Source organism: Abramis brama (genome assembly GCF_963993115.1).
Source record: "Abramis brama genome assembly, chromosome: 7".
Classification (NCBI taxonomy): domain Eukaryota; kingdom Metazoa; phylum Chordata; class Actinopteri; order Cypriniformes; family Leuciscidae; genus Abramis; species Abramis brama.
The window spans coordinates 39,323,049-39,351,004 of NC_139969.1; the positions used below are offsets into that span (position 1 = coordinate 39,323,049).

The following is a 27,956-nucleotide window of genomic DNA, read 5'->3' on the forward strand; positions in this document are numbered from 1 at the left end:
TCTTTCCTCCTCTGTGTTAAACATTTCAATAACTTCACATCTTGTTCTCACACAAACCCTTTGTTGCAATAAAGCTTAATGATAGTTTCCTTTCACAAATGTTTGAAAGGTTTGTTCACATATCAGAGGTAAATGAAGATCTCTTTAACCCTCTGGGGACCACAAACGCACCCGCGCGTTTTGCTCGTTTTTTTTTTTTAGCAATGAAAATAAACACTAAATGCTCTGTTAATTTTGATCTTTCATTTTCGTGTAATACATCAATCGATCCTGTTCAGTTTCTATTTTTTTTCTGTATACTCACAATAAAAATAAAGTGTTTTGCTTTTTGACAAATAAAGAAAAATTAACACGATGCGATTTCTGCCTTCTCTCTGTCAGTAAACTCCCATTTGAAACGCGTTCGAAAATGATCTATAACTCCGCGAAAATTCAGTCAAACAGGCAAACAGACCCACGGGCATAAAGCTTGAGATCGCATCTTTTAAATGAAGTCATTTATATAAAAAACAAATATTCTCAGCTTCTGTAATCTGTATAAAAAGAGAGCAACTCCTGTCGAGCTCATTACGAGCTAATTCACAGTAATGTGACCACTCCCCGGAGAGCGCGTGCTATTCAAACGCAAATTCTGAGAACTATTTCAGAGCTGTGAAACGCCCACATCAGCTGTAAACAAAGCGCGTCGCGACTCCTCGCGAGTGAGACATTATAGCCTACCTTATGGAGAAAAGATTCCTCAGAACAGTGCTGATGAGGAGCAATATCTCCTGAAATGAGGAGCAGATTCCGCTGAGGAGTGAGGTAGGCTGTTTTCTTTTCTCACGTGTGGAATAACGTTATGGAATAACGTTAGTGTAGGCCTATGTAAACCGCAAAAAGATGAATCGCATTTCTATAATATGACTCGCCTTTCTGTGAGATGAATGAAGGGGACATATTTGTAAAGACTGTTTAGCCTAAATATGAATCGCGCGTCTGTGTGTGAAAGAATAAACTGCTTTGCTATAGCCTACTGAGATGAGTAAAAATCGACTGGAATATGTTGAAATAAAATGTATTTGTATAAGCAACGTATTAAACTGCAAAAAAAAATTCATAGACTAAGATGTTAGATGTTCCAATGTTGGCTATATTCAAACTAATAAATACATATGATAAAATGTAGGCCTATAATCTTTTTTTTTTTTTTTTTTTTACAAAGAAAGAGTACACTTGAAATATTGTTGAAATTGTAATTATTGTTGTAATTGTAACATTTTTAATAAAATAGCAAAACATATTTACAAGAGAGATGTAAGCGAAATCTTAAATGGTCAATATAAGTCTTCTTCTAAATACATCTTTTGTCCTTGCATTGTGGCTCAGTCAGTGTCACACCTGAATGAATGGCTCATTATGCAGAGTGGGTGGGACATTGTAATCTAAGGTGTAAACTACTCCTCCCCCTCGCATATTGGCTTTCCAAGCAAAACCTGTTTTACACCATTTAAATCAATGTATTTTTTTTTTGTGAACGATAAAGCAAGACTATTTTTACATCATTTTGAAGCTATAACTCAAAGGGACAACATCCATTAGTCAAAAGTCTTGTGGACACATATTTAATATGTGTTTTGTGGTCTTAATTCAGCAACTTTCATTTTAATTTTTTCCAATAACCACGCATAAACATTATTCTCTTAAAAATACAAACATCTACATACACGTTGCTCGCATATTATGGTAGCCCTGTTTGTGCTATATAGAGTGAATTTACACCTTTGCCATTAACATGTTTATAAATAACTGAAAAAAGCACAAATGTCAAGGCATGTCAGAACATCTCAAGGACCCCAAAAACAGCTTGGTCCCCAGAGGGTTAATATCTCAAAGTGATGTTTCCTCACCTCAGGACACAGTTTGAGTCTCGTATCACGTCTCTGAGCCGCTGCTTTGAGTCTCCTATTGTATTGTAACTCAGATTAAGCTCTTTTAGAAACTGCAGTGCTTTTGAGTTAGTCAAAGACTGAGTTAAAGAAGAAACATCTGTAATGCCACAGTCAATTAATCTAGAAAAACACAAACAGAGGAAGAGAGATTATCTTACAAACAAATCATGAATGTAAAGAATTTTACACAAATATAATGTGAACTCAGACTCACTGTGAGATATTGAGTATAAAGTGTTTTAGTTTAAACTGTTGAAGTGATTTCAAGCATTTTGATTATTGTATGTGAATGTGACTGACCTCAATCTCTCCAGTTTACAGTGTGGATCCTTCAGTACGGCACATAAGTGCTTCACTCCTGTGTTTCCTAGTTCATTCCAGCTCAGGTTCAGATCTCTCAGGTGTGACGGGTTTGATTTCAGAGCTGAAGTCACATCAGAACAACCTTCATCTGTTATATCACAGCAGCTTAAACTACATTAGCAGAGAGAGAGCAGAAAATAAGACAGAAGAAAAGAAAACTCTTTATTCTGTAAAGTCACATCATCTTCATCAGCAAATAAAACAGAGGAAGAGAGATCTTCATCTTTATTTCACCAGATCACAAAATACTAAGGTGAACATATTTGCAGAAATATAATGTGAATTTAGACTCACTATGAGATATTGAGTATAAAGTGTTTTAGTTTAAACTGTTGAAGTGATTTTAAGCATTTTGATTCTTGTATGTGAATGTGACTGACCTCAATCTCTCCAGTTTACAGTGTGAATCCTTCAGTACGGCACATAAGTGCTTCACTCCTGTGTTTCCTAGTTCATTCCAGCTCAGGTTCAGCTCTCTCAGGTGTGACGGGTTTGATTTCAGAGCTGAAGTCAGGATGAGACTCTGTTTCTCTGTAATACTGCATCTATTCAGACTGAAGACAGAAAGAGAAAAGAAAATGAATCAGATTTATGATGATCAACTAACGTGTTTAGCTTCATCCAGCAGACTTTTGCTGACAAATAAACAGGGATATCCAGGTTCAGGTAACACAGAGAAAGACTACACATTGTTCATTTAAATATACTACCAACATTGTAACAATACAAAGGTTGTCTTGATCTATTTATGTTAGTTTACACATTAATTTCACATCATTTTTAAAGGGTAATGAAACCCCCTAAAACACACTTTTTGAGATGTGAACAGATATGTAAAGGCTGCACATCACTGAAAATAATAAAAGCACTCTATTTTTGTTATTTATTTTTATTTTTGTGTTTTTCTGAGCAATTTGGTTCTTCCGGGCTGAAAAGTAAAGTGGAAGTGACGTCACGGTATCTGAGGTAGAAGCGTGTGATTGGCTGAATGTGAGGTAGAAGCGTGTGATTGGCTGAATGTGAGGTGGAAGCTGATACACAGAACACAATGATGTAGACGACAAATAAAAGAACAATGGACAAAAAAGTAACTATGTCTTTATTATTTCTGTGTTAAAATGACGCGTGTCGTTTGTTCAGACTCAGAGACTATAGTGCTCATAAATGTAATGAAAATATTATTAGATATTTTAAACATTCTTCCGCAATTCTCCCTCCTTCTTCTGAGTGTGTTATATAGGGTTATATGTTTAAAATGCATCAAGGTGCCTTCAGATCCATTTATTTTTTCCCCTCTGCAGTCATATTTTAATATTCATGTCTCTGTATAATGAGTGTGTTGCAGGTCTGTGTTTTATTGGTTGTTGTCTCCCCTTTTCTCGCCCTCTACACTCCCACTTTTCCACAGCTTTACACACACATTTGCTCAGACTTTTCCAGCTCTGAGATGTGAATGACCAGCTAAAACAGGGTTTCATGACACTTTAAGGTTCTTTCGTGTCAATGTCACCTTTGGTTTGCTCACTGGGACAAATGTGGTTCATTGTGTTCAGGTGTTTCTTGTGTGCTTAATAGTGTGTGTGTGTATATTTAGCCCTCATGCAGGGCCGTACACACCATTGAGGTCCAGACCTTGGTCATTTTTCGACGTGTATAGACTTTATGCGCCAGAGAAACAAGCGCACAGCATCTTTAGAATATTGTCTTTTAACTTCTGTTTTTGCAGTCGCTCTGTATATTTCTATGGCATCGCTGTCGAGGAGTAATTAGCTGGATAAGTGGATTTACTTATGGTAGAGTTAATGAAAGTTATCATGAGCATGTGTAACAGAGTTATAGCATTTTATTCCGTTTTTATTGTGAATTCCTCCTGAATTCTAGCCTGGCTCCGCCCTCCTACGTACTTCCGCTCAATTTCATTTTCCTTCAGTAACTCCGTCTGGGATTGTGGTGTATTCTTTGGTTTTCTCCGATCAATTTTTAACCGGTCCAATCAGCGAACAGAGGGAGTGGCTGAGAACGATGACGTTGAGATTGTGCGCTAGTTTGAGTTGACATACGCCACGACCAAACGTTAGCAATTGGTTATGGCAGATCCAGAGTGACTCTGGTCAGATCCAATAGTTTTAAACTTCAACAGAGTACCCGCCTACAAGGAAGTTAACGCTTGTCAATGGAGAGAGGCCAGACTCTCTGTACAAATGAAATGTACGAGAGTCTGGTAGAACCAGGCTACCTGAATTCAGCAGCGGTTGTTAATCTCATGTTGTAGTGATGCCCTCATGTGGTTTGTTTGGGGACTGCAGGCAAAATGTTCGGTAAGACGGGAGATGATGCAACACGGCAGTTGCAATGTGTACTGCACCAACTAAACAGCTGTTTGGTTTGCTCAGTGGGACAAATATGTTTTTTGCGGTCACTCTGTATATTTCTATGGCATCGCTGTCGAGGAGTAATTAGCTGGTGAAGTGGATTTACGTATTGTAGAGTTAATGAAAGTCATCATGAGCATGTGTTAGTTAGTATTTTATTAGGGATGTCCCGATCCGATCCACGGCATCGGTATCGTGACGATACTGGCCCAAAATGCTAGATCGGATATCGGAGGGGAGAAAAAAAATTATCCGATACCTATGACCCGATACCCATTAGGGCTGGAACGGTACGTATTCGTACTGAACCTACGTTCGGTGCATGGATTTACACAGAGAATACACGGTATAAAAATGAATAAATCTCGCGTGCACATTAATTAATGTAATACGGAACTAACGTTACTGTTAGATACGCGCATATGCGGGTTCTTTAGGGACACCTAATCTGTAGCCCGCCTTAGCTCTGAACGCGCGTCTATATCGCTTCAAACACTCACTTTTATCATTATACGCGCGCGGCGCGTCCTATTCGCTTTGGACGCGCGAATGGATTCAAACTGTTCAAGCATCGAACTAGACGCGATAGACGCAAATTTGACACTCTATTTGCGTTTGGTGTGAACGCAGCAAAATGAACAGGCTGCGATGTCAAGATTGCAATGCTGGAGTGTGTGTGTGTGTGTCAGAGAGAGAGAGAGGCACGGGCACGATCGAACAGTGGAAACGAAACATAAAAAGATACTCCGTCATTTTCATACAGGACATCATTAAAACTGCAAAAAGTGTTTAGCCTACTTATATTTGTGTAAAACACAACATTGTGCTTTTGTCAAACTGTAAACTCTTGTCAAACTGTAACTGTCACCCAACCAAAATCACACACACACACACACACACACACACGCTGTTTAAAAGCAAAAATTATCTCATCGTTTGGACATTCATCATTGCATTGGTTTTCATTTCTTGTCCTAAAACAGTGCACTAATCTGTTTATTTTTAAGTTACACATTCTACATTGAATAAAAAATAAAATCAAATGCGTTTTTTAAAAAGTAGTATTATTTTATACAGAAATAAATTATTTATAATTCAGATGAGAATAAAGTTAAAGTTACTTAAAATTTTAAGGAAACAAATATATTGATCTGAAATATAGCAAATTAATTTTCAATTTATTCAGGTTACCAAACATATCTCAAGGTCTTGAATAAAGGTGTCAGGATACAGACCAGGAGACAGAGGTAAGTGAATCCAAACACAGCTTTATTTAAGGTGACAAAAGTGCAAGGTGAATATTCAATGAATTTAAGTGCAGATTCCGTGAAGATGAGTCGATGTGGGGTGAAAAGCAGGTAAGCACTTTCACTTCGGATAAGTTGATGTCAAGCAATAACAGTTCAGTAACATTAGTCTCTTCTCTTTCAGATGTGGTCGGTAGCAAGCAAGCTCGGATGAAACACTGGACACTCAAAGGAACACAGGATCTCAGGCAGCATGGACTCAGGCTACGTTTACACGGAAACGATCTGAAGAGAAAATGCAAAAGTGATCACTTTTTATTCTGCGTTTAGACGAGCGTTATCGGGGGGAAATCTGCGTGGATATGGTGATGCAAAAGTGTGTGAAATTCAATGTAGTATGCACTCCAGGCGGCTAGGTGGCAATGTGAAGCACTGATCGGTGCCTTCACTGTCTAGCAAACTTTTGCGTTTTTACCATTTAGACGGAAACGCGACGGTGGAGCGTTTTTAACCCTCTGAGGTCTGAGCTGTTTTCTGGGCCCTGGAGGTGTTCTGACATGCTCTGACATTTCTGGTTATTTCTGTTACTTGTGACATTTTCATGGCTAAAGTCTAATTACACTGTATTCAGCACAAACTCTGCTACAATAATATATCAGCAGCATGTATGTAAAAGTTTGTAGTTTTGAGATAATGACATTTATGCGTGGTTTTTGAAAATACAAAAAAAAATTCTCACTGAAATAAGGCCATGAAACCCATACTGATTATTTCTTCACAAGACTTTTGAAAATTGTATGACGTAGCCTAGAATATTTGCTGCAAAACTATGTGAAAATCACCCTGACTGCTCATTCAGATAAGACAATATATTGATTTAAAAATTTTACGACGTGTTTTGTGTGAAAAAGCCTTATGCGAGAGCTCATTAATATGTAAGCTTTTCTCACCTGAGAAAGACAAAGAACCTCCCCTAACGGCCCTATTAGGAGCTATCAGACCCCTATCATTCTGAGCAACCTTGCACAATACTGTAAATGAGGAGATTTAAAAAATAATGGCTTTTAAATTGTTTGGATTTATTTACAACACAACATAATCCAAAGATACACAACAAATGCCAAAAAAGCACTTCAAAGACAGAGACCTTTGTGCCATTCCTAAAAACATTGTACATACCTTTCATTTCCAAGATTTTCACTTTACCATGTTCACGTACTGAGACTCATGTGAATGTTGAAGTCCTCAGTGGCATCTGGGACCTGAAAAAAAAAAAAGTGAACATACTGATATCAAGAGAAAGGCCTGCATGATTTTGGAAATAAATATTAGATTTTTCTGGTTAAAATTGCTTTTTAAAATTCCTTTTTAAAATTCACAGAATACACACACACGTTTCCAACGATATATAATATAATGAACACCAGGTTTGTTGTGCCTTGTAGGCATAAGGTATATGCGCAGTGCGGATAAAATAATAATAACAATAAATAACCTATAGCAGCCTATAAATCTTCCAAAAGAAGCTAGAGAAAAATATATTGATTATCATGTTACTTCAAATGTTTCCATCCGTTATGATGATATGAAATGAGATAATAATAAAAACATGAAGCCGTTTGGTGCGTTTTGCTTTCATCCAAAATATGATACATTCAAACGCGATCGCTTGCAAAATATGATGCATTCAAACGCGATCGCTTGCAAAATATGATACATTCAAACGCGATCACTCTCAAATATAAAACATTATGGTTACCATAAACATATCTATGTTTGAGCAGATATCCACAAACACAGTAAACACATATGATACATTCAAACGCGATCGCTTGCAAAATATGATACATTCAAACGCGATCGCTTGCAAAATATGATACATTCAAACGCGATCACTCTCAAATATAAAACATTATGGTTACCATAAACATATCTATGTTTGAGCAGATATCCACAAACACAGTAAACACGGGTCTAAATATTATAATATTCCCCATATATCTAGCAACAGTTCAGCTGCAACGTGACATTTATGCAACAATAACAAACTAGGCTATGTAAGAATTTCTTACCTTATCTTTCTTGTCTTCAAATCGCGTTCTTCTTCTTCTGAGGTAGCCTAAATCCAATGTAAGCTCAGGCACGTCTTTCAAACTCGACGAAAAGTGAAGTGAAGTGTTTTGTTGTTGAGGTAACGAGCGCGTTCGCGTTCCATGTGGAGATTTGCATGTGAATATCTTTTGCGCGAGTAGGCGTGGCCAAATTAACTGTAATGAGCAAGCGTTTGAGAAGCTGGACATCTTGTTGGTTTTATACAAATTACGTAAACAGAGAATATTTGTTTTCGTTTTGAATCCGATTATTTAAAAGTACACACTTAAATGTTTATAAAGGTATATGGCTCATAAATGTGTGACAAGTATTCGCTGAGTTTTGTTTCAGTTTATAGACGTGCTCAAGAAAAAAAAGTTCACCGCGACAGAGAGGCAGAACGCACACCCTGTTTATTTTCTTTATTTTACAAAAGCACAATGTTTTGATTTGATTGTAAGTGGACACATACAAAAGGAGAAATATCACAGATTCTTTTTTTATATTTCTTTTTTCTGTATGACCATAAATGATGGAGTAATTTAAGTTTATAGTGCTACAATGTGGAGAAAATCCGGCAAAACGCGTCGGCGCGTTTGTCGACCTCAGAGGGTTAAGATTTCCACTCTGGAGGGTGGTTTCACTTTTTTGCGTTTTTAAGCCCCGAAAACGCCGTCGCCGTCTAAACGAAAGGCACATCTGATAAAATATTTTTACGTTTTCACCCGCGAGCGTTCTCGTGTAAACAGGGCCTCAGACAGGATTTCTGAAGACAGCACAACAATGACATAAAGGTGAGTGTTTCAGGTAAGTATACATACAGCTTGAAGTCTTGATGTATCAGAGACAACGGCTTATGGTCTGTTCCTGTTGGAGACTTGACAATGAACTGGGGCAATGGTGAGTGTTTTATAGAGCTTGATGAGGTTACTGATTGGAAACAGGTGCGGGTGATTAGTAATCCGGAGAGTGAGTGCAGGTGTGCCAATGAGGATCCTGGGTAATGTAGTGCAGAAACAGACGGTAAACGTGACAAAAGGCTGGCAGTCTTTCATTATCAACTGTTGTTGTGGACTATATACTGGAGAAGTATTTGTTCTCCATTTGAGTGAGATGTTTTTATGTGGCTAATTGAGCAAAGTGCTTCCATTATATTTTATTATTGTTAGTATTAGTTCAAGAATAAAATAAAAATATCGGATTGATATCGGTATCGGCAAATAGCCAAAGCTGCGGCATCGGTATCGGAAGTGAAAAAGTGGTATCGGGACATCCCTATATTTTATTCCGTGTTTATTGTGAATTCCTCCTGAAATCAGCAGCGGTTGTTAAAGGCACACTGTGAAACTTTTCAACCTTCATAATATATTTCCAAGACCCTTGTGATGGTACATCGACTTACAATAGGTTGAATGACACGTCTGCCATAGCCTGACGGGGTCTGTATCGCTTTTACTGGCACTATGTAACTTCGGGGTTCGGGTAGTAACCCAAGTACAAAAAGAACTACAAAATTTGACTGCTTTACGGCATACGTCACTTCCCCCACCACTTCGTCAAATTTGGACGTGAGAGGCCAACCAGCGTTTGTTTTCGGCTTTCGTGCGTATGTTTTTGTCATGGGGCTGTTTACACCTGGCCACTTCATGCGTTTTCTCAGATGGGATAGCTATCTGATCGTGAAAAGACCAGGTGTAAATGCCCTCCGAAACGCATTCAAGACGGATTTGAATCCGATCGCTCAAACCACTTCAGGAGGAGGTCTGTGCCACATTCCAGGCGAAACTGGACAAGTGTAAATGCATTTTGTTGTTGAAACCACATGTAAATTGTACTCCTCTCAAAAATGCTAAAAATAAAAACGTGTGAGAGCGTGTTATAGGCTATATGTTATAGACAGATATGACGACGCTCCTGGAACACACATCACCGCAGATGAGCAATTGAGCATAGTCATAAAGAGAACGTGCAAACTATCGCAAATCAAAGTGAAAGTAAGTCGCAGACGCTTAACACACAATCATCATCATTAAAAGTAAAGAAATGAAATGATCTTACCAGGGCTGTTACTGCTCTCTCTTATTGTGGTCTTTGATTTTGAAATTTTAGCTGATGATCAATAAAATGCTGTTCATATCTGTTGCTTTCGGTGACGTGCACTCCATTAAATCTGCATACAGCGCGGGAATTGAAGATCGGATTTAAATCCGTTTCGCAAAAACACATTTATGTGACCAGGTGTAAATGGAATTGTTTTGATAAATCAGATAGCTATCCGATCTGAGAAAACGCATGAAGTGGCCAGTAAATAAATCTCTTATTTGTAAACTTGTTTGCATTCTATGTTGTATGTTGTTGCGCTTGCTTGTAGTATGTTTTTTTATATGCTGTTCATTCATTTATTGCTGATAATTAGACCAGTCCAATAATTTCCACATATGTCTAGCTAGCTTTCGATTATCAGAGCTGTTAACAGACTTGCTAAAAAAACACTTGTTTCTCTTACGTGTTTTTTGCGTTATGTTTTATAGCTTGCCTCACGAACTAGTTTGCCAGCTGAACTCAGGTGTTGTGAGGTGTATTTATCACGTAGTACTGAGGGATATCAGACGACGCTGTTGACGTTGATTCTTGCGATTGTCATGAGAACAGTTTTTAATATCTCACATAATTATCAGGACATAAATAAGCCTAACGTAGAGGTTGTAAATAGTGTAAACAAGTACAATTTGCAAACTATTATGATAAATTGCAATAATCATGTCTTCGGAGTCTATCTGTGCCTATTCCATGCCCGATGCAGGTACCGGTGTACAGGGTGGGAGGTGGGGGGGTGGAGGGGTATTTACGACAGTGCAAGTATTCCATAGCGACTCTAGGGGTCACTGTTTGACAAAAACACAATTCCTTCACAGTGTGCCTTTAATTTCATGTTGTAGTGCTGCCCTCATGTGGTTTGTTTGGGGACTGCAGGCAAAATGTTCGGTAAGACGGGAGATGACGCAACACTGCCGTTGCAATGTGTACTGCACCAACTAAACAGCTGTTTTACGATAGAAGTTTTAAAAACCCACAGAAATAATCAGTTTGCAAAGACTATCAATCAAAGCTCAGCTTTGGGAAGGGAAGATATACAGGTCAAGATAAGGAGACTGAGAGAAGAAGAAAGAGAGAATGTGATGGAGATGAGAGAGGAAGAGCAGGTATTGCACACTGTGCCCAGGCTGAGATTAACATTATTACAATGGATTCATATTTAACACAGATATATGTTCTTCACTATTACAGCGGAAACTATAAGCTCAATTTAACAGCACAAGCACCTATTAAATATATTTCCATAATAGTATTATTGTATAAATATATATTTGTATACCTCAAATGTGTTTGAATATTTCACCAGTATCATCACTGGGACTTTTCACTGTATTACTCCACTTGTCTGTGTTTGTGCAACTTGCATCATTAAGCCAGAAGGGGGCGACACGTCACTGTCTTTATGAGTGAGCAATTGAACCATTACAGTTTTTAACAGTTGCTAAAACACTAAAACCCATTGGCTGAACAAAGTTCTCAGTTGCCTGAGCTCATTTAGCTAATTGTGCAGTCTGTTGTCGATACCTTAAACCATTTCACATGGTAAAACACAATTTGCAGATCTCACTTAGACTTTTCAGCAAAACTCTAAACACATTATCACTCTCAAAACACATCCTGCACTGTAATGCACATGTCATCCACACTGGTAAACATAAGAGGCAACAATCAAACACAAATAGAGAACACATGTCATTGATTGAACACAACCTCTCAAAACTGATTTAACCTGTTTCAAAGGATGCCCAAAGACAAGAAGAAGCACACTGATCACATCTTTACTCCTTTGATTTTAGTATTGTATGCTGTAGTACAGTGGATTGTAGGCTGTATACTGTACAATGAACAAACTGTACGGCCCTGAACATTGTGCTTTCCATTTGTTAACAGTACTGACTGCTCAGTAGATTTTGACTGCTCGCAGGTTCATATCAACAAAGAACAGAATTACAGTATCACAGAGACAAAGGACAAGTGTGTGAGATGCAGGGTACAGTACTGTAAGAATAGGGGTACAAGGAGGAGGACGAACAAAAGAAATTGCAAAGAGCAAAGCAGAATAGTAATTTCTGATCAATTTTGAGCTACTATGATAGAACATGTTTTCGTTCATCAAAAGACAATGATGGAAAAATATGAAATTTGTTTTGAGATTAAAAATTTACTTCTCCCTGAGAACTATATGTTTTGAACAATGTGTTTTCTATTTTTTGGTGTATTGTCTACTGACTGCTTGATAGTGTATATCATTTTGATCACTTTGTTTATGATTTGAGAGCAGTGTTTGATTTTGAACACAGATAAAACTGTTTTGAGGCGAAAGTTTCATTTTGCAAGAGGAGTCAGAGGTTTTGTAAATAGTGCTTGAAGATGAGGTTTTGTGTTTAATGTTTTCAGAAAATGGAGCAAGGTTTCAGAAATTGTGTTTTAGCAATTGAGAAAAACTGTAATTGAACTGATGAATAATAAGCATAAAATTTCTGCATTTTCATTTTGTAGTGTGGATCATTCATTGCAACATTTAACCTGATTCTCATGTTTAAGAATCTGTTTTCTGCTTGACAAATAATTTATGCTATATGCAATTCACTGACATGCTTTTAAAGCTGTTGATATCCAATTGTTTTTGTCCTTCAAACACCTTAAATTGCACATGTGTAGATCAGGAAAATCTAAATTTCCCCCGAACCCCCCTAGCAACATCAATTCTGGGACCTCAGTTTTTATAAAACCCTGCGTACGGCCCTGCCTTCATGTTACCATTGTCTTCTGTCTGGCTTTGTTCCCTGTAACTGCTGTTGGTGACCTTCATGTTTCTCAGTCAAGTCTTTTTTTTTTTTTTTTTTGTTCACGTTTATTTGAATAAAGCTGCACTTGCGTTCAGTAGAGATGGGAGAAACAAAGCTTTTCAAAGCTTCAAATCAATTAAACCAATTTCTTCACAAAATGATTCACTGTTTTGAAGAGTTAGTCTAAGCGTATATTTTCGAAATGACACACTGGCTAAAAACTGCATAAAAACACCTTCTACAAACCCATTACAAATGTTTTATTGAAAGTAAAATCTATCAAATGCAATTAACTAATCATCTAATATGATTAAATATCAAGTGTCTGTATAATATGTGCTCTTTTATCAATTTTCAGTGCTTGTTTTGTTTATTTTATGGATGGCTCAGCTAAACAGGCCAATAAGAAACTATTAACTACTATTATTCCTTTTAATTATACTAATGTCTAATTATAACGTCTACAAATGTATAAAACTGATCAGAGATCAGGTTAAACCCACAGACACTTGTTCAATCTCAGTAAATCTGCATGATTCATGGGTTCACAGAGATCATCGCCCCCCAGTGGTGAACCATTGACATTTCCAAACGTTTCGAAAGTTATGACGTAACTAAGCCTCGTTTACTGAAATCATGTGACTTTGGTAGTTTGATACACACTCCGAACCACTGATTCGAAACAAAAGATTCGTAAAGGTTTCGTAGCTTCATGAAGCGTGTTTTGAAAACGCCCATCACTAGCGTTCAGTGGATCTTATTACAGGCAGATACTGATCACAGACTTTTAAAATGCACTTGTTCAATTTTTACAAGTTACAGTATATGCTGCACCAAAATTAGACATTTTACATTTTGGGAAATACAAACATTGAATTGAAAGCAGTTATGAACATTTCTGATTCTGATGTCACAAAAAACATTGTTCTGCCTTTACAGAAACTGAAATAATTATTGACCCATGATCAAACTGTCTGTCTTAACCAAATATTTAAAGATATCACGTTTTAATTGTGTATTTTTAATTTACTGTTTAATGTTATTACTTTAAATTGTTGTGGCTCTGTGTGACTCTGAGGAAAAAACTGCTCTGACTCAAACAAGTGAGGAAATATTATCATCAGCTAACATTACAACTAAAAGTAAAGTAATATTATAAATAAATGAGCAATACTCACATCAGTGTGTTGAGTTGACAGTGTTTATCCTGCAGTAGAGCAGCGATCTGATTCACTCCTGTGTCTCCTAGTTTATGTCCACTCAGATTCAGCTCTTTCTGGAGTAACGGGTTTTTACCCACAACTCTATTCACATACTGACAGGCTTCCTCTGCAGCAGGACTCAAAAACCTGCAGAAGAGTCAATTCAGTTCTCAAATAAAGGTCTGTTGCATTACAAAAAAGATTGATACGATACATTTTATTTTACTTTGAACATTAAAAATACACAAATAAATATAAATTTAAAAGAAACTAGAGCGACACTCAGTCCTAAAGCAAACTTATAAGAACAGAAGCGTCTCACAGAGCAGAAGGGCAAAAGCTCACTAGATCATGGTTTTCAGTATGAACACAGAGTGTGAAATTAAGATCTTTCTGGCTTTTAAGCAGGAGAAGTGAGAAACGTCAGCACAGAGAAAACTGGCTTGTGAAACTGCATGTTTGTGAACATCTGGAGACTCATAGACCTGCTGTAGAGAGATGCAGTGAATCTGGGCTTGATGGAAAACTATTGTGTTCAGAAAACTATTTCACTAAAAGGTTATTCTAGAATAAAATTGTGCATTTCAATTATCAAGGTATACTCCAGAATAGCAGCCCATATACTGACCCATAATGTCTATTTGACCTTTAGCTCGTATCACAACTAAACTGTGTTGACGTTTATCATCATCATGACAGAACCTGCAGCATCTGATCTGATCTTGATCATTTTGATGCAACAAATTGTCAATCTAATTGTATAGCTAAAATAATATATTAGTTATGAATATTTAGCCTCCATATAACTAATTTAGTTAATGGGTTAGTTCACCCAAAAATGAAAATTCTGTCAGTAATTACTCACCCTCATGATGTTCCAACCGCGTAAGACCTTCGTTCATCTTCGGAACACAAATTAAGATATTTTTGATTAAATCTGAGAGTTGTCTCACTCCTCCATAGGCTGCTATGTGACCGAAACTTGCTGGCCCAGAAAAGTTATTAAAGAGATCGTTAATATAGTCCAAGTGACTCCAGTGGCTCAATCTTAAGTATATCAAGCGACGAGAATACTTTTTGTGCGCAAAAACAAACAAAAATAACGACTTTATTCCACTTTTCATTTCCTTCTCTCTGGGCCTCGTAGTGTTTTTGCGCTGCGCGTCTGTGTTGCACGTCATCACGCATCACACACATGACCGGCGTCGGCCAATAGTGAGCCTACGTGGTGACGTGTAACACAGACGCGCTGCACAAAAACACTACGCGAACCAACTAGAGGTCCAGAGAGAAGGAAATGAATAGTGGAATAAAGTTGTTATTTTTGTTTGTTTTTGCGCACAAAAAGTATTCTCGTCGCTTGATATACTTAAGATTGAGCCACTGGAGTCACTTGGACTATATTAACAATCTCTTTAATAACTTTTCTGGGCCAGCAAGTTTCGGTCACATAGCAGCCTATGGAGGAGTGAGACAACTCTCAGATTTAATCAAAAATATCTTAATTTGTGTTCCGAAGATGAACGAAGGTCTTACGCGGTTGGAACAACATGAGGGTGAGTAATTACTGACAGAATTTTCATTTTTGGGTGAACTAACCCTTTAATTATTTGATCCTGTCTCACCTCAGTGTCTTCAGTTGACAGGCTGGATCCTGTAGTAAATCATTGAGCTCCTTCACTCCTGATTGTCCAGGATCATTTCCTGTGAGATCCAGCTCTATCAGGTGTGAAGGGTTTGATCTCAGAGCTGAAGCCAGAGCTTTATAACCTTCTTCTGTCACACTGCAGTTAGAGAGTCTAGAACAGGAATGAAAGCATTCAGCTGATTAATCAGTTAAACCAGAACAATATAAATCCTTAAACTTGAATTTTATTTTGTTCTTTGTACAAATGCATTGAAAGTTAGTTGAAAAATCTGACAACTGAATATGGAGGCAAACAAAAGGCACAGAAATCTTTAATATGTTAGACATCAACATCACTTTCGAGATTACAATTATCTAAAACTGTGTAAGCCCGTTTATCGGTCCAAATGGGGGTTTCCGCCAGAATGGGTGAAGGTCTCTGCGTGTTACTGTCTTTCCGCATGGCAAAGTAATTTAATTCCATTTAAGCTTTTATCTGACTTCATTTTATATCTGACTCCATTTTATATCTGACTCCATTTGATCACAACCTCGAATTTAAGTTTTGGTATAGCCCCCGTGATTGCACACACTTGAAATTAAAGTAGCGTTTACTTCATTAAATTAAAACAGAGGTAAGACACACCCAGATTTAGGTTGGTCAAGCAGCACTTTTGCTGCCCTAAACGCAAATTCACTTCTTGTCTTTACAAAACACGTACACTTGAATTAGCGCCAAAATATTAGTCATCACTAATCTGATGCAAAACTTGCGGTAACATACGAATCCGTTTAATCTACTTGAGAAAACTATTTCAGAGTCAGTCGGAATAAAATCAAATGTAACGTCAGGTAAATGTATCATGCCAATTACATAATCATGTAAAAGGTAATAAATACAAAACATCAAATGCTCTGGAATAAAGAGAGAAGTTGCGAACCTGACATTATAAAATACATGATGGGGAGTGCCTGCATACACTCTGCATCACGGGCTAATATGAGTTACAAATCGCCACGAGCCTTCTTCAGCATCTCCCTAAATACTCAGACCAAATACTCAGACTCAGACCTAAATACTTTGGGAATGGCCTAATTAAAGACCAGACTACAACTCCAATGAAATGCTGTGGAAGTACGTGAAACACAGCTCATGCTGGAAAGTCTGCAAATGTCAATGAGCTGAAGCAGCTTTGTAAGGAGGAGTGGGAAATATGGACCAAAATACCTTCACAGTGGTGTAAAACACTCATAAACTAGAGGAAGTGTTCAGTCGAGACTAGCTGCAAAGCTGAAAGCAGAATCAAAGATACACAGCTCCCTCAAAAGCACTAAAATACATTAATCCTGTCACATAAAACATTAAGAAAAGTGATTTCTACCAGATATCACCCTCCATTCTGTGGCAGATTTACCAGATCAAACAGAATCATCTGAATTCTGACTCAACACTAGGTATGCAAGTAATGATTACATCACTAAAGTATAAATTATAAACAAAAACAGCACAATTTAAGTGTTAACTTATAAGAAGTAGAATATACATATATAGAAAATACTTTATCCACTAAATATTATAATCCTTTGCAATTATTTGCATTACAGTGCAGTACCAGGTGTTAAAGGGATAGTTCACCCAAAAATGAAAATTAGGCCATGATTTACTCACCCTTAAGTCATCCTAGGTGTATATGACTTTATACTTTCAGACGAAAATAATCTGAATTATATTAAAAAAATAATAAAGGCCTTCTAAAGGCCTTCTGGAGTGAAGCGATGCGTTCGTGTAAGAAAAATATCCTTATTTAAAACTTAATCGACTAAAATAACTAGCTTCCGGCCTTTATTAACCTCCAGAGCCGTGTGGAGCACTTATTTTATAAGAAAATATATTTGCCAATGACCCTCAGGATCTGTAGCTCTTATTCTGATATTTAATGTTAGATCTTTCCTTTTCTTGGAAAAAAATGAATGCTTAATGTCACTTCAATATTACTCGATGAAAAAACACAACACCAGTAATATTGCTCAATGACAGGATTGATATGGTATACCCACGTTGTTACAAATAAAGATCTTTGAATTTTTCACAAAAGTTGTCTTGCACTTTTGCCTCCGGCATCGTCCTGTCAGTCATCGCTCCTCACTCTAGTCATGCGACTCCTGTGGCTCAACTTACCTCAGTATCTCCAATTTACACTTTATATTCTTTAGTCCAGTGCAGAGCAGCTTCACTCCTGAATCCTGCAGATTATTACTGTTCATGTTCAACTCTTTCAGATTGGTATCTGATCCAAGAACTGCAGCCAGAGCTGAACAGCTTTTGTCTGTTAAGTTACAATCATTTAAGCTACAATAAATCACAACACAGAGTTAGATGGAACACATACAATACATTTTCTATATACAAATATTAAACACATTTTTCATTTATTTTTTACATAAACAGCACATACAGCAAAGTGGCTGAGTTAAACTAACATTCATCTTCAAAAACTACTATTTCCAGTACATTAGTGTTTTTTATTCAGTGACAAATAACATCAAAATGTAGATAAAATGAAGTGTTTTTGAAAAAATATTTGTGTAAAGCTTTTATAGCTATAGGATTTTTTCTCTATTTATGTCACCTGATGGAGTTTAGGTTCTTGCCACTGTTGCCTCTGTCTTGCTTAGTTGGGGACACTTAATATTCAACAATATTATTGACTTGACTGCACCGACACCATTATATGAGACAGTTCACACTTTTATGGCAAGTTAAAGGCCTTTCACTATAATTCTAAAAATGCCTCCATTCACATATACGTCTTTTTGACATGAAAAGCTAAGATTACTTAAAACTAAGAACCTAAGCTACAAGCTGATGCCGATATCTTAGAGAGCAGGGTGGCCAACGGGTGATATATCATTAATTTAAAGATAGTAAAAAAGCATCCATAACAATTGCTGAAATTAAATTTATAGTTATTTTACTTAATTACTAAATTAGAAAAATATATTTAAAAAAAATTATATGTAAAAAAGAAATTTTGAACGATAAAAAAATTTAAACTTTTTTTGTAGAAAAAAACATCTTAAAATGTGTACATCAAAAATGATACAACAGGCTTATTTGTAAATCTCATGATCTACATACTGCATTACATTATTATTACATTAAACTACAGAATTACTCATAGAAATAAGCATTTAAAATATCTAATAAATGATGTAGTAATATATATGTACTTTATTTAAGTAGCCTGTTTTATAAAAATCTCAATGTTTTATACTATAACCTTTCAGAATTTCATCATACTTTTTGGCAATAAAAATAACATCTGTACCAAATTACATTCTTTCCCCTCAGTTTGGGTATATGAATAAAATGTATTTTTTTTTTTTCTTCCTCAAGTAGCTAATATATATAATTCTATATAAGTCATACAACTCTGGTGTATCATATGATACAAAACAAACATGCAAACATTTTTACATGGTATTTTATATTTTGTCTTAAGGTTTGATAAACTGTCTCCACACACACACACACACACACACACACACACAAAAGCTTTACAGGTATAGGTTCATGTTTATGATAGGGAATCACTATGGAGTAATGTAGATAAATGCATTTTTCAGATGAGAGCTAAACATGACAAAATATATTAAAAGACTTACAGGGCTCTTCTGGAGGTTTTGATGACTGCCGATAATCTAATGAGACACTCGTCTGATTTCTTGAATTTCTGAAGCTCAAACTCCTCCAGCTCTTCCTCTGATGTCAACAACACAAAGACTAAAGCAGACCACTGGGCAGGTGAAAGGTCACCAGATGCGAGACTTCCTTTGCTAAGGTGGGTCTGAATCTCTTTCACCAGAGTTTGGTCGTTCAGTTCATTCAGACAGTAGAACAGATTGATGGATCTCTCTGCAGGAAGATTATCTTCTAATTTCTGCTTGATGTACTTAACTATTTCCTTGTTGCTCTGGTCATTGCCGTCTTGCTGTGTCAACAGACCTCGTAAGAGTCGTCGATTGGACTGGAGTGACAGACCGAGGAGGAAACGAAGGAAAAGGTCCAGGTGTCCATTGTCAGTCTCAAGCGCCTTGTCCACTGCAGTCTTGAGTAAATCAATCAAGGATTCATTTCTGTTTTCCTGTTCTGTAGACTCATGATCAAACACACTTGTCTTGTTGATGTCTAGAAACAGATGTGCATAAAGGGCTGCAATAAACTCTTGAATGCTCAAGTGAACAAAGCAGTACATGGTACCAAGAATGATCCCTGTTTCCTCCTTAAAGATCTGGGTACACACGCCTGAGTACACTGATGCCTTATAGACATCAATACCACAGGCTTCCAGGTCTGTGTCATAGAAGATCAGGTTGTTTCTTTCCAGCTGATGAAATGCCAGTTTCCCCAGTGAAAGGATGGCGTCTTTATCCCAGGAAACATCTGGTGTGTATTCTCCATCATACTTTCGGCGGCTCTGCTGGATCTGAAAGCGGAGAAAGTGTGTGTACATTTGTGTCAGAGTCTTGGGAGTGTCTTCAGTGTTTGATTCCTGCAGTGTTTTAGAGATCTCATCAGCCTGAGTGTTTTTCACATCATTATTTATTTTCTCCTCCAGAATGTTCTGGAGAACAGTGGCTGAAATCCAGCAGAAGACTGGGATGTGGCACATGATAAAGAGACTCTTTGATTGTTTAATATGATCTAGGATTGTGTTGGCCTGATTCTGATCAGTGAATCTTTTTTTGAAGTACTCTTGCTTTTGTGCGTCGCTGAATCCTCGTATCTCTGTCAGCCGGTCGATACAGTCAGGAGGAATCTTACTGGCAGCTGCTGGTCTGGTGGTGATCCAGATGAGAGCAGAGGGAAGCAGATTTCCCTTCATGAGGTTCGTTAGGAGAACATCCAGAGAGGCTGGTGACGATACATCACGCCACGTCTCATTACAGTCAAACTTCAGAGGAAGGCGACATTCGTCCAGTCCATCAAGGATGAACAGCACTTTGAACTGATTCCTTCTTGTAAGGTTCAGTCCTTTTGTCTCTGGGAAAAATTGAGTTATAAGGTCCATCAAACTTAGTTTTTCTTGCTCCTTTAAGTTCATCTCTCTGAATGGAAGAGGAAATATGAAGCTGATATCTTGATTTTCTTTTCCTTCAGCCCAGTCCAGAACAAACTTTTGCACAGAGACTGATTTCCCGATGCCAGCGACTCCTTTTGTCAGTACAGTTCGGATCTCCTTGTCTTGTTCAGGTGCTTCAAACAAATTTTTGCATTCAACCTGTATCTCTTGTGCTTCATGACGTCTGGAAGCAACTTCAATCTGTCTCACCTCATGTTCAGTATTGACCTGTTCACTGCCGCCCTGAGTGATATAGAGATCTGTGTAGATGTTATTCAGAAGTGTGGAGTCACCTTTCCTCGCAATTCCTTCAAACACATATTGATACTTCTTCCCTAGGCCACATTTCAGCTGATGAATGAAGAACAGCTCATCTAAACACAGGAACAGACAATAGATAGTTTTAGTCTTCATTTTCTCTCCTACATTTATAAGAGACAATCTGACAGATGATCATGAGTCTCTTACCTTCTAGAGCATCAGCGGCTTCATCTTGCTTCATCTCTCTCAGGTAATGTAGTGTGATATCAAGAGCTGCTGATTTGATACTGGATCTGTTCTCATTAAAGTCCTTCACAAAGTGTTGTGTGTTCTCTTTTTGTAATATTTTCTTTAACTTCTCCAGCTCATTCTTCAGAAATGTGATTATTTTGTTCTCAAGATCCTACAAACAAAAGTAAGAGAAAAGACAGAATAACACAATTTAATCTACATTTGGTCAACACTATTTATTCAATAATTATAATTAGTGCTGTCAAACGATTAAAATATTTTATCGCGATTAATCGCATTAATGTAATTATATTAATAATATAATATTAGTAATTATAAATAATTATAATTAGTGCTGTCAAACGATTAAAATATTTTATCGCGATTAATCGCATTAATGTCATAGTTAACTCACAGTTAATCGCACATTTTTATCTATTCTAAATGTCACATTATTTTTTTCTCATTTTAATGCTCTTATCAACATGGAAAAGTGGATCGGCTTGCTTTGTGCAAATGTTTTTTTATTGAAAACAACATTGTCATATAGTGTAGTGTTCAATTTCACACTAACATTCTCACTCGGAGCAAATAATCGCATCAGAGAATTCGCATTCGTGTCAAGTGGTATTTCAGACTGGACGTGCTGCGCTGATAACTCGGTTCACAACGACAAAACACACAGATCACTTTGGTCTTGTCAATGGAACCATTTGGCAAGTTTTTAAAAGTAAACTTTCCATTCAGAATCTTATTGGCATCCATTTCGGCGTTTCGCGCTCGCCATCCACTCAAAACGTAGCGTTAAGGGGGTCGCACACCAGACGAGAAGCGCAGCGCCGCGTCTAGGACAACTCGAGGTATCGCACACCGGACGCGCACTTTCTCAGTTTATAGCCAGCAATATTGTTATGTTTATGGACATCATGGAATTAAAATAATGTCTGTACTATGTTATGATTGTACTGTACAATTAAATACAATCGTTGCTAAGTCTGCAGTCTGAACACTTTACCTCAGAGCGTCCGTTAACTGAATGAATTGAGAATATCTCCTGAAAATCCGATAACAGCAGTTTTCATCCACGCAGCTGATTTCTGTAAATGAATGTAAAACTAAATGTATATTGCAGCACAGGGTGAAGTCAGTATATACATTAATGACGATTTGAGACAAATAAATGTAAATTTAATATAAAACTATGTAGCTGGGCACCGTGGACAGACACCGAATGGCGCCGCCGGTGTGTGTACACTGATAGAGAATAATGTGCTCGAATTTTAAAGACGAACACATTATGCTGCGCTGGGCTTCTCGTCCAGTGTGCGACCCCCTTTAGCCTACTACTCTTTGGCCTACTACTGTTTTGTTTCCGGTCTAGCTAGATCCGGTGTGGTGTTGTAGTTTTTCTAACGTTACTAGTTGTTGCAACAGCATGTGAAAAAAACTACAAAGTTTGCTAGGCCAAAAATAACGTTAGTCTCGCGATAAAAACATTAACGCCGTTAAAATGGGTTTGCGTTAACGCCGTTAATACCACGTTTAACTGACAGCACTAATTATAATACATGTCCATAAAAAAATACAGTTAAAAGACTAACATGCTAACCATGTTGTGCTAAAATGTGTTTAAAAGGAAAAATAAGTGATCAAGAAAAAAATATTACATTTCTTTGTTCAATAACATATTTGTTAGTTAGAAATATTAAACATTTATAAAAATGTGTTTTCCTACCTGGAAGATCCCTAGAAGATTGTCTTTGAAATGATCATGGTTCCTGTGAGCCTGAACGTCTGAGTCTAATGTCTCATATTGAAGCCTGTAATCAAATTAGTCAAATAAAATAAACTCATATTTTACAGAAAGAGAAATACTTTTGACAAATATTTGATCTAAACATGTTTCATGATTGGTATTCACTGATACAACTTTTAAACACAGAAAAATTTGTAACACAAAATACCTTTTATTAGATGATGGTGTTTTCTCACTGAACTCTGGTGGAAACTCTTTAGACCGATCACTCTTCAGAGACACAGAGCTGGACACATGTGAGCCTGATCTTACACTGATGACACAAAGAATAGAGAGAGAGAGAAAACACTTTAGTAAAGGAGGATCAACTGTGTCTGAAACACATCTGTGTGTCTATCTAATCCTCCACAGAAATACACACTCACACAATTTACAGTTTTATAGTTAACCATCATTTTATTTACTGGCTCACATTAGTTTAACAATTTATTTAATATACATGAGTGAGATTAAATATGTTGAGGATTTAAAAGATACTTGACCATAATTTAAGAGAACATGTCAAGTTTTTGTTTATTGACAGAAATAGAGAGCAGAAACATCTGTGCGACAATTTTGTTAGCATACTTTAATTAAATTAAGTATATATAGTTGTTTTCTAATGTCTATCAATAATTTTATGATCTAAAAGCTAAAGTCATTTATTTGGATTAATTCAGCGTATAGAAGGTTATTAACAAATTATTAACTGTGATATTTTCTATAGAGTAAACAGGGCTTTATAGACAATGTCAGTGTTAATTTAAGAAGTTCAAAAGTTAAGTTGTGCAAAGCATTTGCAAATATAAAACAATGCTTAAAGTTTTGTTACTAACAGGGAAACACAAAGTCCAGTCGAGTTTAAACTGATGAAAACAGACGCAGTCTTACCCGTGTTTCTCTGAGAGACTCGTCTGAGAGAGAGAGTCCTTTCCTCTTTCCTCTGACATACTGCAGCTAAACTGACACTGAAAACTGATCAGCACTGCTTTCTGAAAACACTCAATCCTTCAGCATCACCTGGAAATGACACCATTTTACACAGATGAAGAACAGCTTATTCAAGACAATAATGAAGAATGCTGAGTTATCATCAACATCAACAACAGCAAAAACAATGTATAAAATAAAGTGATTTACAAACAAATATATTGCCATGTAAAATAACCGAATGGTCTTAATCCTTTCTGATTGTTTAATGAGTTTAACTCTAAATATACATTCATTGGGGAACAGAAATGTACAGTGCTGGGAAAACTGAACACAATTTGTTGAATTCTCTATAGTAAATATCATTTTACAATCATATTTACCCAATCTTTATTCATTGTTGAATCGTTTGTCATTTAATCATTACTTCAAGTTCACAATGATTTCATTACTTTCAAATGATCCTAAAATAACTGATTAAGTAAAAGTAACCAGGATTATAAAAGAAATACTGTATCATAATTGCTATATGAACTGAAATATTCAGTTTAATAACAGCAGATTGTTGTTCATTGACGTTAGGCTTCATCTGTCTGTCTACTGTAAATGTCTGCTTCAAAAATACTTTCGATTTCACATCACAAAAACAACAGCCTAAAACGGAAGAGGAAATGGGAGTACACTTTCAGAAACATATTTGTTTTTAATAACCCTTTATCAATAAAACGTTTTGTGTTTTAGCTTCAAAAGATTGTAATTTCTGGCAGATTCTTCGTCTGTTCGGAGTAGCAGAAGAACAGCCTTCTGTAACTTCACATTTAAATCACGCTTAATATACAATATGAAGTTCCTAAAAATTACAAATGACTTTAATGGAGAATGTATTAAACTTACTTGCAGTCTTGTCCACTAAGAAGAGAATGTATCAGTATTTTAAACTCAGTAACGCTTGTTGTCAGTCCGCGCGCGTCGTTCTCAGAATCTCTTGCTGGTCTCGAAGGATTGTGGATTAAACTCATAAATGGCCGCGAGTGTTATTAGTGAGAAACAGAGCATGTGAGCGAAGCGGAGCGGTGTGACGCTCAGCTCAATATTCCGCTCTATGCGCGTGCGCTCCACTCAGTCGCTCGCGTCCCAAGCGAACGCTCCACGTTCTCATTCCCGGGGCGTAATATACTTACGCTTTTGACACGTCCGTCAGCGTATACTTTCAACGCACATGGCAGCCATTAGCGTCAAAAGAGACGCACAGAGCCACTAACTCCAATGTAAACCCATACGCGGTACTATTGAACGCCCAGGGCACGGCGAACTGAGTGTTGATATAACACCCGGGAAGTGTCCTTGTCAATTCAAATGTTTTTTTTTTTAGATTTTAATATATACTTATATTCATTGTTTTGACAATTTCACCATTAATAATCAATTAATCTCGATAAAATATTTGGCAGACGGAGCCAGTGGATTCACCCTTCACCCAATCAATTCAAATGTGTTTTTGTTTTTTTTCAGATTTTAAACATATATAATTTTATTTTTATATATTTCAACACAAAAATGTGATTGATAATTCTACAATATGAAAATGTTATGGTCTTTTTTTTTTTTTTTACTTTACAACAGAGTCATGAATATTGATTGGTTTAAAGATTATTTTATTGTTAATATTAATATTTATATTCAGCCTACTATTAGACACAAACGTTACCATTTCACCATTAATAATAAATTAATCTCGATAAAATCTTTGGCAGAAGAGAACTACCCATAATCCGTTGCTATGGAGACACTGACGGGGTCGGAGTTTGATGGGAGTTTTTTCTAGTTCGTGAGCATTTTGTGACGCAGGTAACGTTAAGTAAAACTTTGGCTATTATTTAAGTTCTGAAGGTGATATTATACAGCTGTTTTAGAAAGACAACGTGTCTGGTTTGATTTGCTAAAATCTCGCAAACCTTTTTCAAATAGTAAAAAAATACTTTGACTCGTTCTCAAAGTAGTTTAAGCCAATTTATAGCTAACTATTATTTAAGTTTTATTAAGGTATATTAAGATTTACACTAAATACATAACTTTCAAAAGCCAGGACTAATTGGATGTAATTGAGGATACCAGGGCTAACATTTCATGTAACGTTAGGGTAAATTTACACCTTGCATTGATGGTGTTACGAACTGCTCAGAGACACAAAGTAGGAGATCCAAATGCAGCTTTATTGGCTGGGGCAATCCAGAGGCGTAATCCAAAGTACAGGCTAGGGTCATACACAGGCAGGTAGTCAAAACAAAGAAACAAACAAAACAAACAAAACAGGCAGGGACCAGAGGCAAGAGAGTAATCCAGGGACCAGAGGCAAGAGAGTAATCCAGGGAACAGGGCAAGATATCAAAAACCAAGAAACAAGAAAACCAGGGAAACGCTCAGAAATGCAGTGTAACACTTAACAAGACTTCGCAGTGAGTGAATGAATGAACATGGTATAAATAGACAGACTAACAGGATGAGACAGGTGAATGCAATCAGTGAATGAGGTACAGGTGAATGTGATCAGTGATAAGTGATGAGTCCAGGCAGTGAGTTATGGGAACTGTAGTTTGTGAGTGAATAGGAGAGTCTTATGTGGAGTGCCCTCTGGTGGCTCTCAAGGGCACTCCAGCTGGTGATCGTTACATAGCCCCCCCTTTAAGGAGCGGATTCCAGACGCTCCTAAACTGTCCAGGAGGGAGGTGGAGCGGAGGTGGACCTGGGGGCGGGATGGAGGGCCAGGCCCGTGGAGCGGCAGAGGACCTGGATACTGCAGCAGGATGGGAGGCCAGGGCGGATCAGGCTGTGCAGGTGACCAGGGCGGAGCAGGCTGTGCAGGTGACCAGGGCGGAGCAGGCTGTGCAGGCGACCAGGGCGGAGCAGGCTGTGCAGGCGACCAGGGCGGAGCAGGCTGTGCAGGCGACCAGGGCGGAGCAGGCTGTGCAGGCGACCAGGGCGGAGCAGGCTGTGCAGGCGACCAGGGCGGAGACAACCCTTCAGGCGGCCAGGGAGGAGAGGAACCTTCAGGCGGCCAGGGAGGAGACGACCATTCAGGCGGCCAGGGAGGAGACGAACCTTCAGGCGGCCAGGGCATAGACGACCATTCAGGTGGCCTGGGCGGAGACTTTCCCTCGGGCGGCCAGGGCGGAGTCAACAGTCCATCGGACGACCAAGGCAGAGACAACAGTTCATCGGGCGGCCAGAGCGGAGACTTTCCCTCGGGCAGCCACGGCGGTGAAGACCCCTTGGGCGGCCACGGCGGTGAAGACCCCTCGGGCGACCACGGCGGTGAAGACCCCTCGGGCGACCACGGCGGAGGAACTGGAACAGACACCAACGGCTCAGGAACTGGAACTGGCACCACCGGAACTGGCACTGGAACCGACACCACCGACTCAGGTTCAGAAACAGACACAGACACTGGCTCTGGCTCAGGAACTGGAACAGACACAGACACAGACAAAGGCAATGGCTCTGGCTCAGGAACTGGAACAGACACCGGCTCAGGACCAGACACCGGCTCAGCGGAGACCATCTTGTCCGGAGACACTGGTTCGGCGGTGGCCATCTTGTCCGAAGACACAGGCGTGGTTTCGGCCATCTTGTCCGAAGACACAGGCGTGGAGTCGGCCATCTTGTCCAAAGACACAGGCGTGGATTCGGCCATCTTGTCCAAAGACACAGGCGTGGAGTCGGCCATCTTGTCCAAAGACACAGGCGTGGATTCGGCCATCTTGTCCGAAGACACAGGCGTGGAGTCGGCCATCTTGTCCAAAGACACAGGCGTGGAGTCGGCCATCTTGTCCAAAGACACAGGCGTGGATTCGGCCATCTTGTCCAAAGACACAGGCGTTGAAAGAGGAAGAGGAACAG

The 27,956-nt window shown here is 38.0% G+C and overlaps 1 protein-coding gene across 2 annotated transcripts in view; it reads right to left on the reverse strand.

Annotated features, from left to right (window-relative positions):
- Positions 1-25,229, reverse strand: part of LOC311087285 (protein NLRC3-like) — a 31,281-nt gene extending 6,052 nt beyond the window's left edge. Inside the window, exons 1-12 of one of the 2 annotated variants that reach the window (XM_084120588.1) lie at positions 24,954-25,223; positions 24,021-24,149; positions 23,299-23,403; positions 23,070-23,154; positions 21,311-21,506; positions 19,386-21,216; positions 17,899-18,069; positions 15,718-15,891; positions 14,069-14,239; positions 2,675-2,848; positions 2,232-2,405; positions 1,890-2,051 (exon numbers count right to left, since the gene is read on the reverse strand). In XM_084120588.1, the coding sequence (XP_083976714.1) occupies positions 1,890-2,051; positions 2,232-2,405; positions 2,675-2,848; positions 14,069-14,239; positions 15,718-15,891; positions 17,899-18,069; positions 19,386-21,216; positions 21,311-21,506; positions 23,070-23,154; positions 23,299-23,403; positions 24,021-24,079 (3,302 nt within the window). In that variant the 5' untranslated portion in view covers positions 24,080-24,149; positions 24,954-25,223. Of the gene's footprint in view, positions 1-1,889; positions 2,052-2,231; positions 2,406-2,674; positions 2,849-5,919; positions 6,199-14,068; positions 14,240-15,717; positions 15,892-17,898; positions 18,070-19,385; positions 21,217-21,310; positions 21,507-23,069; positions 23,155-23,298; positions 23,404-24,020; positions 24,150-24,953 lie in introns of those variants that run through there. The other variant, XM_084120589.1, reaches the window with a different exon arrangement.
- Positions 25,230-27,956: the final 2,727 nt, after the last annotated feature.